The 11,922-nt window shown below is 40.8% G+C and overlaps 1 protein-coding gene across 6 annotated transcripts in view; it reads right to left on the bottom strand.

The window, feature by feature from the left end:
* Positions 1-11,922, bottom strand: part of apbb2b (amyloid beta (A4) precursor protein-binding, family B, member 2b) — a 41,275-nt gene that overhangs the window by 22,369 nt on the left and 6,984 nt on the right. For all 6 annotated transcript variants that reach the window (XM_068320902.1, XM_068320905.1, XM_068320906.1 and 3 more), the window contains exons 2-4: positions 5,358-5,464; positions 4,855-4,920; positions 2,559-3,641 (exon numbers count right to left, since the gene is read on the bottom strand). In XM_068320902.1, coding sequence (XP_068177003.1) covers positions 2,559-3,641; positions 4,855-4,873 — 1,102 coding nt within the window. In that variant the 5' untranslated portion in view covers positions 4,874-4,920; positions 5,358-5,464. The remainder of the gene's footprint in view (positions 1-2,558; positions 3,642-4,854; positions 4,921-5,357; positions 5,465-11,922) is intronic.

The following is an 11,922-nucleotide window of genomic DNA, read 5'->3' as shown; positions in this document are numbered from 1 at the left end:
CATGCTGCTGTGTGAGAATGCAAAGAACCAATTTAAAAGGCCTCTCCCTTGACTCAGCATATGTGTGTGAGTGTGTGTTTTGATTCCTGTGTGTGAAAGCTGCTTCATACTATCCCTCCAAACCCACAAAATCCACAGAGAAATCAGACACACACCTGGGAAAACAACATGGATTTGCTGACATGAGCGAGTGAGATCTACAAAAAAGGCCCACGGATCAACGTGGACCAACCACGTCAGACAACAGTAAATTCAACAAGAGTGATGCAGGCATGCTGATTATTGACGCATCAGCAAACCCTCGGAGGACCATATGTCTGCACCACAGACGCAAACACTGATCAGTAATATTGATTCTTGTCCCATACATGGACACATTGATCAACACCATATTTAAGGCTATCTCAAGAGGAGTTCATCACTTTGGACTGCCGTTTTGGACCTAGACAAGCAAGAAGACAAAATGACACATTATTCTATATTATTCTATTCTATATTCTTAGCAGGATGAGCTGCTGCTAGTCACAATGAGATGAAATACACAGATGATCAACAGCTCACAGCGCTGCGTCCCTCTCAGGCTGAGGGTAGGGTTTACAGCCCAGCTCAGGTCAGAGGTCAAGGCTACTGCTTCAGAGGTGAGGGATGAGTTCCATATATTTTACAAAAATGCACTAGTCAGACAGTTTTAAAGGTTCACTTAATGAAAGATCAATATTTGTGCATAATGATGGCAAAGTGAATAAAGGGCTTCCAAAGTTTACCACTCTCTGTGGTTAGTAGTTTTGACTGTGTGAGAGTGGCGTGGATGTCAATGTTTTTAGTCTTCCCAATGAATTTATGGGTTAAAAATATTTATCAATACATCAGTTGTTAAAAATTAGACCTAAATGCTCTTCTCTTGATTCAATAGTGTAAAATTTGGTTTTGAGCCTGAATAAATTCTCAGTGGACTGAATACAAAACCCTACTTTTCTTTTCCTCAAAGTAACCATTCACTGACGTCCTTAGTCCCCTAAAGAAGACGTGAAGCATAAAATTGGACAAATGGTCAAAACTGTTTTTTATATAAAAGCATTAAATAAAACCATTTTATTATTTTGAAAACCAAACTCTGAATCAAATCAAATAGTTAACGCTCTGCTGCCCTCAATCTGTAAACAGAACTTCAGCTATTTCTAAACTTCCAGATGGAAAGAGGAAATTTGTAGTTAAACCTTATGGGATGTCTGCTTGATCATACTGTAGTTAGGGTTAGAATAAATTCAGTAAAACTTCAGGAAAAATAATTGGTAAAATTTCCCAGATCAATCACAAGTATTTACATGTTCATTTGATGGGTTTATGTGATGAATCTGTCAAAATTTAGTACTTTTGTCCCTCTACTTTACGTTACTAATACTACAAATTATGGTCTAACCTCTGACCAAAGATTAAATATACAGTCAAGATAGAATGTAGACAGAAAAATATTATTTCTTTATGTGTTATTGGAAAATAGAGTGTCAAGTTAGAACTGGCAAATATGTTTGTTCCAAATGTATTGGAAAAGGGCTTCGTCCTACTGGGTAAAACAGTTCTGAGATGAAAACTTGGAAATTTAAAAGACTGGCAACAAGCCTATGCTTGAGGAAGTTTAGCTCCTCCATGTCTGAAAATCTACTATAAAGCAGGACAGATGAATGTCTTTACTAAATCTAAGCAGCGCTCCTACTCAGACAGGCTTTAAAAAAATATCCTATAAATTCTAAAAATTAACTAAGCAAACACCTTTGAGAGGAGATCAATCCATACACAAACTCAGTAAAATGTAAAGAGAGCTGATACTCTTTTGAGTGGAGTGAAAAGACATCTAGCAGGCTGGTATATATTCACATTTTGTACTATTAAATTAGAAAAAAACACATTGGGTTTAAAGAGTTCTGTCTGGCCTTGTTCCTGACATTATATATAACAGGAAATTATAGGAAATCATAATACATACTAGACTTTATAACTATCAGGATATGGACAGTTTTTCCATCTTGGCAATGACACAAACAAATTCAACAATAAATAAAACCAACAATAATCTCAGATAGTCTGCATATTTCATCAAAAAAGGCTAATGATCCAAGCCATGGTCCTGCTACAAGTAAACAGTGTGTGTATTTGTTTGAGAGTACGTGATATCAATAGAATACAAATGGTTCCAATGTCTGAAAAAGAAAACTGAAAACAAAGAGTAAAAGTAGAGAAAAAAAACATCTTAAAGTTTCATGTCTAGAACAAAGAGGCCACCCGTGACCACGCATTGGGATTACGAGGGCACTTTTGGTCTCAAAGGGATTCTGGGATATTTTCTGAATGGTTTGTTATCTTGTTCCAGGAATGCCTGGAGTTCAGCATATGGCGCACATATTTATTCACTATAAATGGAAACATGTCATCAGCATAAAGCATTACACAGCACATGGGAAAACAAAGTTGACACACTCAGATTAAAAAAAAAAAAAAAGACAGTGGCTGCTAAGATTTACTGGAATAAACGTTTTGCTGTGTGTGTTGTGAACGTATACCTGTCTCATCTGGGGAGTTGCTCTCCTGGGACAGCGTGGTCCAACTCAGCTCTTCATCGCTGGGGTTCAGATTCTGGATGCGGTTCAAAGCACAGTCAGTTTTTGCGCCTGTCCGTCTGTCCTTCTTTGTCTCTGGGGAAGAGGAGGAGGAGGAGGAGGAGCAGGAGGCCACAGAGAGCAGGGGCATGTCCTCAGGGCTGGTTAGCCTGGGTGGGGAGGGAGGAGGAGGCACTGGAGAGTCCTTGACTAACTTAAAGAGCTGGGAATGGTCAGAAAAGAACTCTGTGCCTGGAGAAACTTTACGGTTCTTCACCTGAGTCTCACTTTTTATCAACAGTAAAGGCTTTTTCTCCTCGTTCTCCTGCTCCTCCACTACGAGCTCGTCTCCATCTTCTTCGATCTTCATCTTTGATAGTATTTCCTTCTCAGACAGAATGCTGATGTCATCACTCTCCTCCGTCTCATTATTGAAGTCAAATCCGAGATCTGTTGTGTTACCGTTCTGTTTGAGGTCCAAAGTCATGTTATTGATACAGTCGGCGTCTGAGTCAGGCTTCTGCTCCGTCTCTGCAGCGTCCTTAGAGTCTGGGAGCAGTTCGACATTCTGCTTAGTGGCGTCATCTTCTCGGTCATTATTGGTGAGAGTGTGACTGTCGTGCTCCTCAGCTGTATTGACGTTGATGCCATCTGCTGTTATTCCTGAGCCGCATTTTAGGTCCGTCGGGTCAGAGCCGGTGGTGTTTTTGTTATGATCCTGACCTGCTTTACGAAGCTGATTGACTCCATTCTTGGCTATTTTGGGATTGCTGGGAGTTAACGACTGTGATGCAGGGGAGGATGGTGATGATGGTGATGGTGATGATGATGATGGAGCCACTTCTCCGAGGCCCATGGCTGACTGGATGCTAGTAAATGCGTACTTTTTGCGACATTTGGGAGGTGTGGCAGAGCCCTGTTTGATGACGTCACTGCTGAGTCGCTGGTTGTGTGAGGAGCAGAGGCTGAGTGAGGTGGGAGGTGAGGGAGCAGGGCCGTTGTGATTGGTCAAATCTACTGCCATCATCATGGCTACAGACGGATCACCTGGAAGAGACGAAAAGAATTAGATACTGTAATTGTAACTTACTTTAATGCCTGTTAATCAGGTGAAATATTCTTTCAGCAGCAATAAACAGTGTAAGTGTAAGTGGGCCCAATTTGATTTAGGATTTGAGATTTAAAAATATACCAATATCAAACGAAATACTTTCAAAATAGCCCATCAAGGTAAGCTTAGAAACAAAAACACTTCTCCAACAACCTGACTTCAACTGAGCACAAATGAAATATTGCTATGGTATCAAATGGGATGAGAAACTGGGCTGGAAACATACACAAAAATCATGCAACTAATTACACAGCGCTTAATATTCATTGTTGAATATCTGATTTTATAGACCAAGCAATAATGTGATGCTTGTCAAGCAAAAATATCTGCACATTATAGAGGAGTGTGGTTTGACCTCTGTCTTGTTTCATTTTTTGCTCACAGAACAACTGTGTAAATTTAAAATGATTAAAGGTGAAGGGAAATTTATCCAAGCATGTTAAATATCCAGTGTGATTTAAATAGTATGAATGAGAAACTGAATTGGGATCAAATGCTGTAATACGGTTTGGTTTATCCTACCATTGAAATGCAATTAATTACTCCAGAGATCTGATATCCACCACTAATTCCATTGTGAAAAATAAAGAACCCAAGCAGTTGCTACATTACATTTCATATTTTTTCGTATCAGTGTAAATATTATTTTGAGAATATTTCCCACACAGCTTTGGTGCTGTAAATACTTGCAGATGTACCAAAATTGGACCTGAAAATAGTACGTGAAACACACACGTCTTAGTCCTGTTTGAAAAATGTTTGCAAAAAAAATAAATGTTTAGCCTACATGTTTCATGAAAACCACAGGCATGGTAGTGAAGGGTTAACACATACAGTATTTTCTGCACTATAAGGCGCACCTTAAGCGAATGGCCTATTTTAAAACTGTTTTCATATATAAGGAAAACTGCATTATAAGGCGCGCTGCTGGTTTTTGCGAAAATTAAAGGCTTTTAGGTGCGCCTTATAGTTCCAAAAATACTGTCATTGGTTATAAGAACTGTTGACAAAAACAAAAATATAGGATCCCACTGCCATCTTTTCCATGTCTGTGTTGATTTAAAAGAACACTGGCAACTGCACTCTAAGGATGAAAGTTCTCAGCATGATGAAAGTCAAAATGGAAGTCTTGTTTCACGCATGTTGTACCTGACAAGAGGTCAGTCATAGATTGCTCCAGACACAGGTCAGGGTTCAGGAGAGGCAGCTGCAGATCTGAACAACACAAGGAGGCAAAAAGTACAAGAGGTATCAGTGAAAGAATACTACGAACACTAAATGCTTCATGGGTTTCTCACAGACCACACTGATCAACATGGAACCAAACTAGAGCTGGTTTCTGTACAAAACCAGACAATGTGCAGACAACACTGTAGACATTCAAATTATAGACTAGAGGACACATTCTGGGTGATTCACAGAGAAAGGGAAGTAATGAACTATTTGAATCTTCTGCTGAAGAATTGCTCAGTGTTCATCCATCTAGACAAACAGACAATGAGACAGACAGAAAGAGAGAGAGAGACTCATAGACACCTAGAGACATACAAAGACAGATCAACTGCTTTTAAAAGACTGGAGGGTACACAAAAGTCTACTTTTATGTTTGAAACATACCAACAACAACAACAACAACAAAAGTTGTTACTTACCAGAAAGCTAAGGATTGTAGAAAATTCCAGGATGGAGCAGGTCCATACTGAATGTCGGTGGGTCTCTTGTTTTCCAATTATAAGGGCTTCACTGAAGCAGCAGCATCCTGAGGGAAAGACCAACAAAAAGCAGGATTAACGAGAGCAAGACAGAGGGAGGGGTGAATGGCGAGGACTGCAGGACACGACAGGACAAATAATGAAGACAAATCAATTATTCAAAACTTTATTAAACATTTATACACATGATGTATTTCTGTGCGCATGTGAGGCTTATTTTATTATTGAGGTTATAGTCTATCAACTCTTCGCTGACTCGACTGCCGTAAACATATTGTCACAGGAGACTTGTGATGCCCCATACTCTGCTTTCCAACAACTATCACACACACACACACACACACAGACACACACACAGACACACACACTCACACACACACACACACACACACACACACACACACACACACACACACACACACACACACACTAACACAGTCGTGATTGGTGTTGCGCCACATCACCTCTACAGAGTATGATAATAAACACAGTTAGAAAGGACCATAAAAGTCCACGTACCCCTGGTTGAGGGGTTAAAAACACACGGCACGATTGACGGAACCTAAGTTGAAGAACTGACACTGACAACAGGAAAGTTTTAAACTAATGATTACTGTAGTCTTCCTCATTTACTAGTTGAATCAGTAGCATCAGGTGCAAGAGGAAAGGCATAAGTTTGCTGGTGGCTGCAGGAGCATTCTTTTATTCATAATGGTCACACAGGGTTTGGTAATCAGGCAAATCCATCAATAGCAACAGATAGAATAATGTTATTACTGTCACAGACAATGAAAGTGCATCGGCAGTGTGTTGATTTGGAAATATGGAATCAAATTTGGTTTATTTTTGCCCATCACTAATTCCCTCATTACAGTAATTAGGATACTGAGTGAATTCACTGCAGATTATTCCAGTTTTTGTAGTTTCCTGCTCCTAGTTTGGCGGTGAAACCAGAATTCCTATTTGCTTCACCCTTAATGTTCAGATATGAACCCTTGTTTCATTCTTTGAGTCAATGAAAAGCGTGATCGCACACACATAAAAACAAACCAATTCTTCTTTGAGCCTAGCGGACATAAAGGCTGATGAATTTGCAGGATTTATGGTGGGCGTTGGTGATTTGCATGGAAAAAAAAAAAAAAAGCAGGTGATTCAAACCAGCTGTGGAATCAGAAAACAGTTCTCGTCAGTGGATGTTATCTTTCACGCCATCAAAACCATCTAAAGTTATTCCTCTGTCAAGCTGACTGTTTTTGTGGGACTATTTGAAACAAAATGTGCATTAAATAAATAAATGAATAAAAGGCTAGCCCCAGTGCATTGTGCACGGACGATGATAAAGTGGAATGCAGTGTTGCATTCTGATAAATCTACCCAATGTACTAAAGAACGTTTTCCTCCGAGGCAGTTCTCTGACATAACAAACAGCTGGTCTGTCGAGCAACACTAGGCGTTCAAAAAGAAGGTAAACCATCTTAAGAACGACTGTATAATTATGACCTCAAAGCGGCTGTGTGTAATGTAGTCTGTTCTCTGATAGTTTGGGCCGTGGCCACATCTGAGCTATCATGTCAGAAGCTGGTTTGAATCCTGTGGTCACTTTCAGTCTCCAGGAATCACAAAGTTATGAAAAGACAGATTGATGCATGCGTGTGTGTGTGTGTGTGTGTGTGTGTGTGTGTGTGTGTGTGTGCGTGTGTGAATATACACACACCCACAGTATATACACACAGCAACAGAGGAAGACGCAATCGCAAAAACACACTTGCAGACGTCAGGTTTGAAGCTGCCAAGGACAGACAAGGAGGGATGGAGTATGAAGATGCCAAAGACAAAAGGAAGAATTCTGATAATGACTCAACAGAGATTTTTTTTAAAAAAACAACAACAGACGTTACATTCTGGAATTAAAATTACAAGATGCACTCAGTGACTTGAATCCTGCTTCAACAAGTCTGCATACTTGGGACTGTTTGTGTTTGCCTATGGGAGAAAGCATTTGTATGAATGGGTGTCTACACAGGAGGTTATCAGGTCACCCACGATAGACGTGTGTGTTTGCGAGTTGACGTATGTTGAAAGGTTTTGATGAAATTTCATGTCAGGGTTTAACTTGGTCAGACAGAAAGCTTAAGAAATTTTAAGGCGGATTCGGGTACTGACATGGTTAAATCGGTTAAAAGCTTAAGATACCGTAACCTTTAACCTCACAATAATTCATCATACTGTCATTGCACAACAGACAAAACAACAAATGCAAGTTCCAATTCACATACCAACAACTGTGGACGAAGGGGTTGAGACGTAATTACAGAGGCCCTCCTCTGTGGGTAGGGTAGCAACCAACAACATCTAGAGACAAACACTAATCCACAAATGCAGACATGAACCGCAAATATGAGGGAGAAGCTTCCGAGTGGACTCCCCTTGAAAACAGTTGAAAGTAAAAACAGAGAAATGGGGGGGGGGGAGGACAGAACAAAGATATAGAGTAACACCCATACAGACATCTGTAGCTCAGGTAATAAGATCTAGAATGTGTCACAGTTTGACGGTGACCTTTGACTTCTGGCCCAACTGGCCGAATCACTGAAAGTGTACTGTTGTGTTTTCTGTGTGTGTGTGTGTGTGTGTGTGTGTGTGTGTGTGTGTGTGTGTGTGTGTGTGTGTGTGTGTGTGTGTGTGTGTGTGTGTGTGTGTGTGTGTGTGTGTGTGTGTGTGTGTGTGTGTGTCTGTGTGTGTAATCGTTACTGATTGGCTGGGTGGTCTAGTTGAAGCAAACACGAAGGAGCAGCTGCAAACGCTCCACCTCTTCCACTGATTCCTTTTCTTTTTGGTGTGTGTGCTGTGTGTAACCGCTGGTTTACCAGACTGTGGACCAACGCGGAGACAGATTGCTTTTAAATTCATACGGCAAGTGGACGCCTGCCAACGGTTTGATAGGCCTCTCATCGCTCCTTCCTGCCCTTCCCTGTCAAGAATTTCTCTCCATTCCAGTTCCTCTGCTAATCCCACTTGACTTTTACCTCTTTCCTTTATCGTATTTTCTTGCCCATTTCCTTCCCCTCTCCCTCTCCCTCTCCTAACCTCCACCACATTCATCTTCCAGGCCTCACACCTCCCTCTCTCCTTTTGTGTGGAAGAGAACTGCTGTCTTTTCTCATTAAAAGTGAAGAAGGTTTGTAAACTCTCATAAAACCTACCACTTCTCTCTACAATCCTGATTTACAACCCTCCTATTCTCACCCCCCCACCCCTCCGCTCGTGTGAAACTCCATCTGTTAGCAAAAAAGACTGGAAAAAAAAAAAGCAAAAGTGTCACAGTCAGGAGGAAAGCTGTTAGAAAAACATAATGGATGGATTCATGTCAACATGGCAAGGTGTGCAGAATGAATAACGCCACTGGGTATTTTTCTAACTTTTGGGTCAGGATTGGAGTGTGTATGACATCCGTAAAATAGCGTAAAATCCGTAAAATTATTTTCACAGGCAGCAGAGTAGAACCGGTCCAGCTCCAAACTACTTCCATTACATTGAGAAGCTGCTTTCCAAACACAAACCACCATTCCATATGCCCTATTACATAATCTATACCAATGCACTTGTGAGAGGCTAAACTTGCTTTCATTATATATCTGCTTAGTCCTAACCAAAACAAAAACTGAGCTTATTAAGAGTATTAATAACTATTGATTTTCCAGCCCTTCTGATTGTATATGGAGCTCCGTATGGCTTCAAACCTGCCTGCGTTGCAGACTCCCTGTTTTTTACGAGCCTCTTTGTCTACTCAGATCCCAAAGTGCTCGTTCTTCCACGATCAGAGCCAAAGTCAGGAGAAAGGAGGCAATGCAGCATCTCAACCATGCTTTCAAAATTGTGGATTTAAGTCTTGTAAAGAAGACCATGTATACATATCAACATATAAACATATATAACAAACGCATATGTTTGAAATTCAAATGCAAATGTAGGAGTCTATTGATTAGTCTACTCATAATCTGATATAATATGCTCCTGTTCTTTTTAAAAATAGTTCTTTTTTTTTAAAGTAATGCATCATCATTTGTTCAGACATTCACATATAGACTATAGTTAACAAAAGCGAGAGATCATTAATGTCAATTAACAAATTCTTAATGCTGTAGTTAATGGAATTAAAAAATGACCCATCGATCATCCTGCCACAAAGCTAACAGATAGCTGGTGACGGGTCCAGTCTGGTGCACAATAGACTGGTGGATATCTATTCACAAGCTGTGTGTGTGTGTGTGTGTGTGTGTGTGTGTGTGTGTGTGTGTGTGTGTGTGTGTGTGTGTGTGTGTGTTCACTATAACAAGAAAGAAGCAGGGAAGGAAGTGATAGAAAAGAAAGAGAGGAAGTGGAAAAAACAATGATGACCCATGTGTGTACATGCAAATCCTCACAATGTAAATAATGTGGAAATAACAGATACACAATAAACTGTGTTTAAACCCATAATCCTGTGTACAGACAAACAAACACAGGAAGACACACACAAACACACGCACACACACACACACACACACACACACACACACACACACACACACAAAGCTCCAGAGAAAGCTGAAGTTTGAGTTGCTCCCATGGCCGTACGTCGTCCTTGCAGCAGGCGTGTATAGGGAGTGTGAAGGACAGACAGGAATAGATTACTCTGCTACCACTTGTGTATTCACAGTTTAAAGCATGCCATGACTCTTCTCATCTTCCTGTTTGTGAATATGCATTTATAAAGGTCTAAACAAGAGCCAGCAAATATGGCTAAAGGCATCATTTACCACTCATGTGGGTTGCAATGGGCAGAACGATGAGAGGCGACAAAGAAAAGGAAAACAGTGAGGAATTTTCAGGGTGTGCCAAAGAATCTCAGGCATGTCTCTCCTTTGGGTAGGTGGGCCGGGCAACTGGGGGGCAAAAAAACTCTAATTGAACATCAAAAGGAGCAGAGAAAACACACTGATGTGTGAGACACCATCACAGACATTGGGCAAACGAATGTCTGCAACAAAGAGGGTGTAAATAAATTGCAAAGGTGTGAGTGGTTTATATGCAAACACTAAAAATGTGTCACCAGTGACAGAGAGCTTTTATAAAGTTAATTATTGACCTGCAGATTGTTAGCAATTTTTGATTGTGTCCCAGGACATGACACAGGGAAGGCAGAGTACAGCATTTTCCGTACTATAATTTCCTTTAATTGTCTCAAAAAACCAACAGTGAGCCTTATATGAAAAAAGTTTTGAAATAGGCCATTCATTGAAGGAGCGCCTTATAGTCCAGTGCGCATTATAGTGCAGAAAACACTGTACTATAGTCGCAAAACCAACTCATTATTCCTGATGAATGGACTACTGCTAGCATGGAGTCAGGGGAGTCACCCATTAACTTATTCCAGAAATCTTTTTGAGATGGAAAAGAAACTTTTAAGCCAACAGAAGATTTCCTTGATTTAGTAAACTTGGGAGTTAGTAAGGTGTAACCCCTTCCCCTCCCCCATCCTTCCTCTCTGCTTCACACAGTCCCTCTTTCCTGTGGGTGAAAGGACATTGTGGGAGGGGAGCAAGAGTACACTGACATCACGCAAAACGCACAGAGGGAAAGGAAGTCCCAATTGGGTCTCTGAACCCTGCTTTGCAGTAGAAAACACAGCGGCCAGCAGCGCTCGGCTGCAGACCACAGCTCCTTCCTGGACGGAACGCTGAAGGCAACAAGCAGTGCCAGGAGCAGTCAGACAACAACAAGTGGAGCCATGTCTGAGTCCCTAATTTGCGTCCTTATAACTTTAAACTGTCTTAAACTACCAGAAGTGAGGGCAGATATTCCAAACTTAACTGCACTAGCAGACTGTATGAGTTCAATGTTTGACCTGTGGTTGATAATAGCAGATTTCAACAGAGAAATTAAAAGTGTTCCCTTAGCTTTGCTTAAAATTCCCCGTGCGCCACAGGATGATGAGAGTCAATCACACCATACAAACATTTCTGAGGTTTAGGAGGTTGTACTCGTGTGTCTTTTAAAACCAATATTTAACACATGGGCTGCAAGTGTTGGAGCAGTGAACAGAGACGGACTTGTGCTGCCTGCCATTTCTATCAGCCTCTTTTTCCATTAATGTGACATAATGCGATTCCATGGTGGAGCCTCGTGGCACAAGATTTGAAACTAAAAGAGAATGGATACTGTTCAGAACAGATAATACAGTCGTATTAGAATGAGTTTGCAATAGCGCAGATGTCAGTGCTGGTGTTTGATTGTGACACTGCTCATATACACCTTTAAGCAAACTCACCTCCATCAATCGCTCTCAGTGTTTCATGACATTGCTCATGACATCGCATCGTCTCATCCATATTCATCTATCTGGATGTGAAAGGTGTCCTGCACCATGCAACACATTTAAAGTAGTTTGCATGTGAGACTGCAACAGTAAACTGACAACTCTGTTTTCTGCGCTTCGTAGTGGTAGTGATCAATTCTCCATCAT

Source organism: Antennarius striatus, chromosome 8 (assembly GCF_040054535.1).
Source record: "Antennarius striatus isolate MH-2024 chromosome 8, ASM4005453v1, whole genome shotgun sequence".
Taxonomy (NCBI): Eukaryota; Metazoa; Chordata; class Actinopteri; order Lophiiformes; family Antennariidae; genus Antennarius; species Antennarius striatus.
This window is presented reverse-complemented; position numbering and strand designations above follow the sequence as displayed.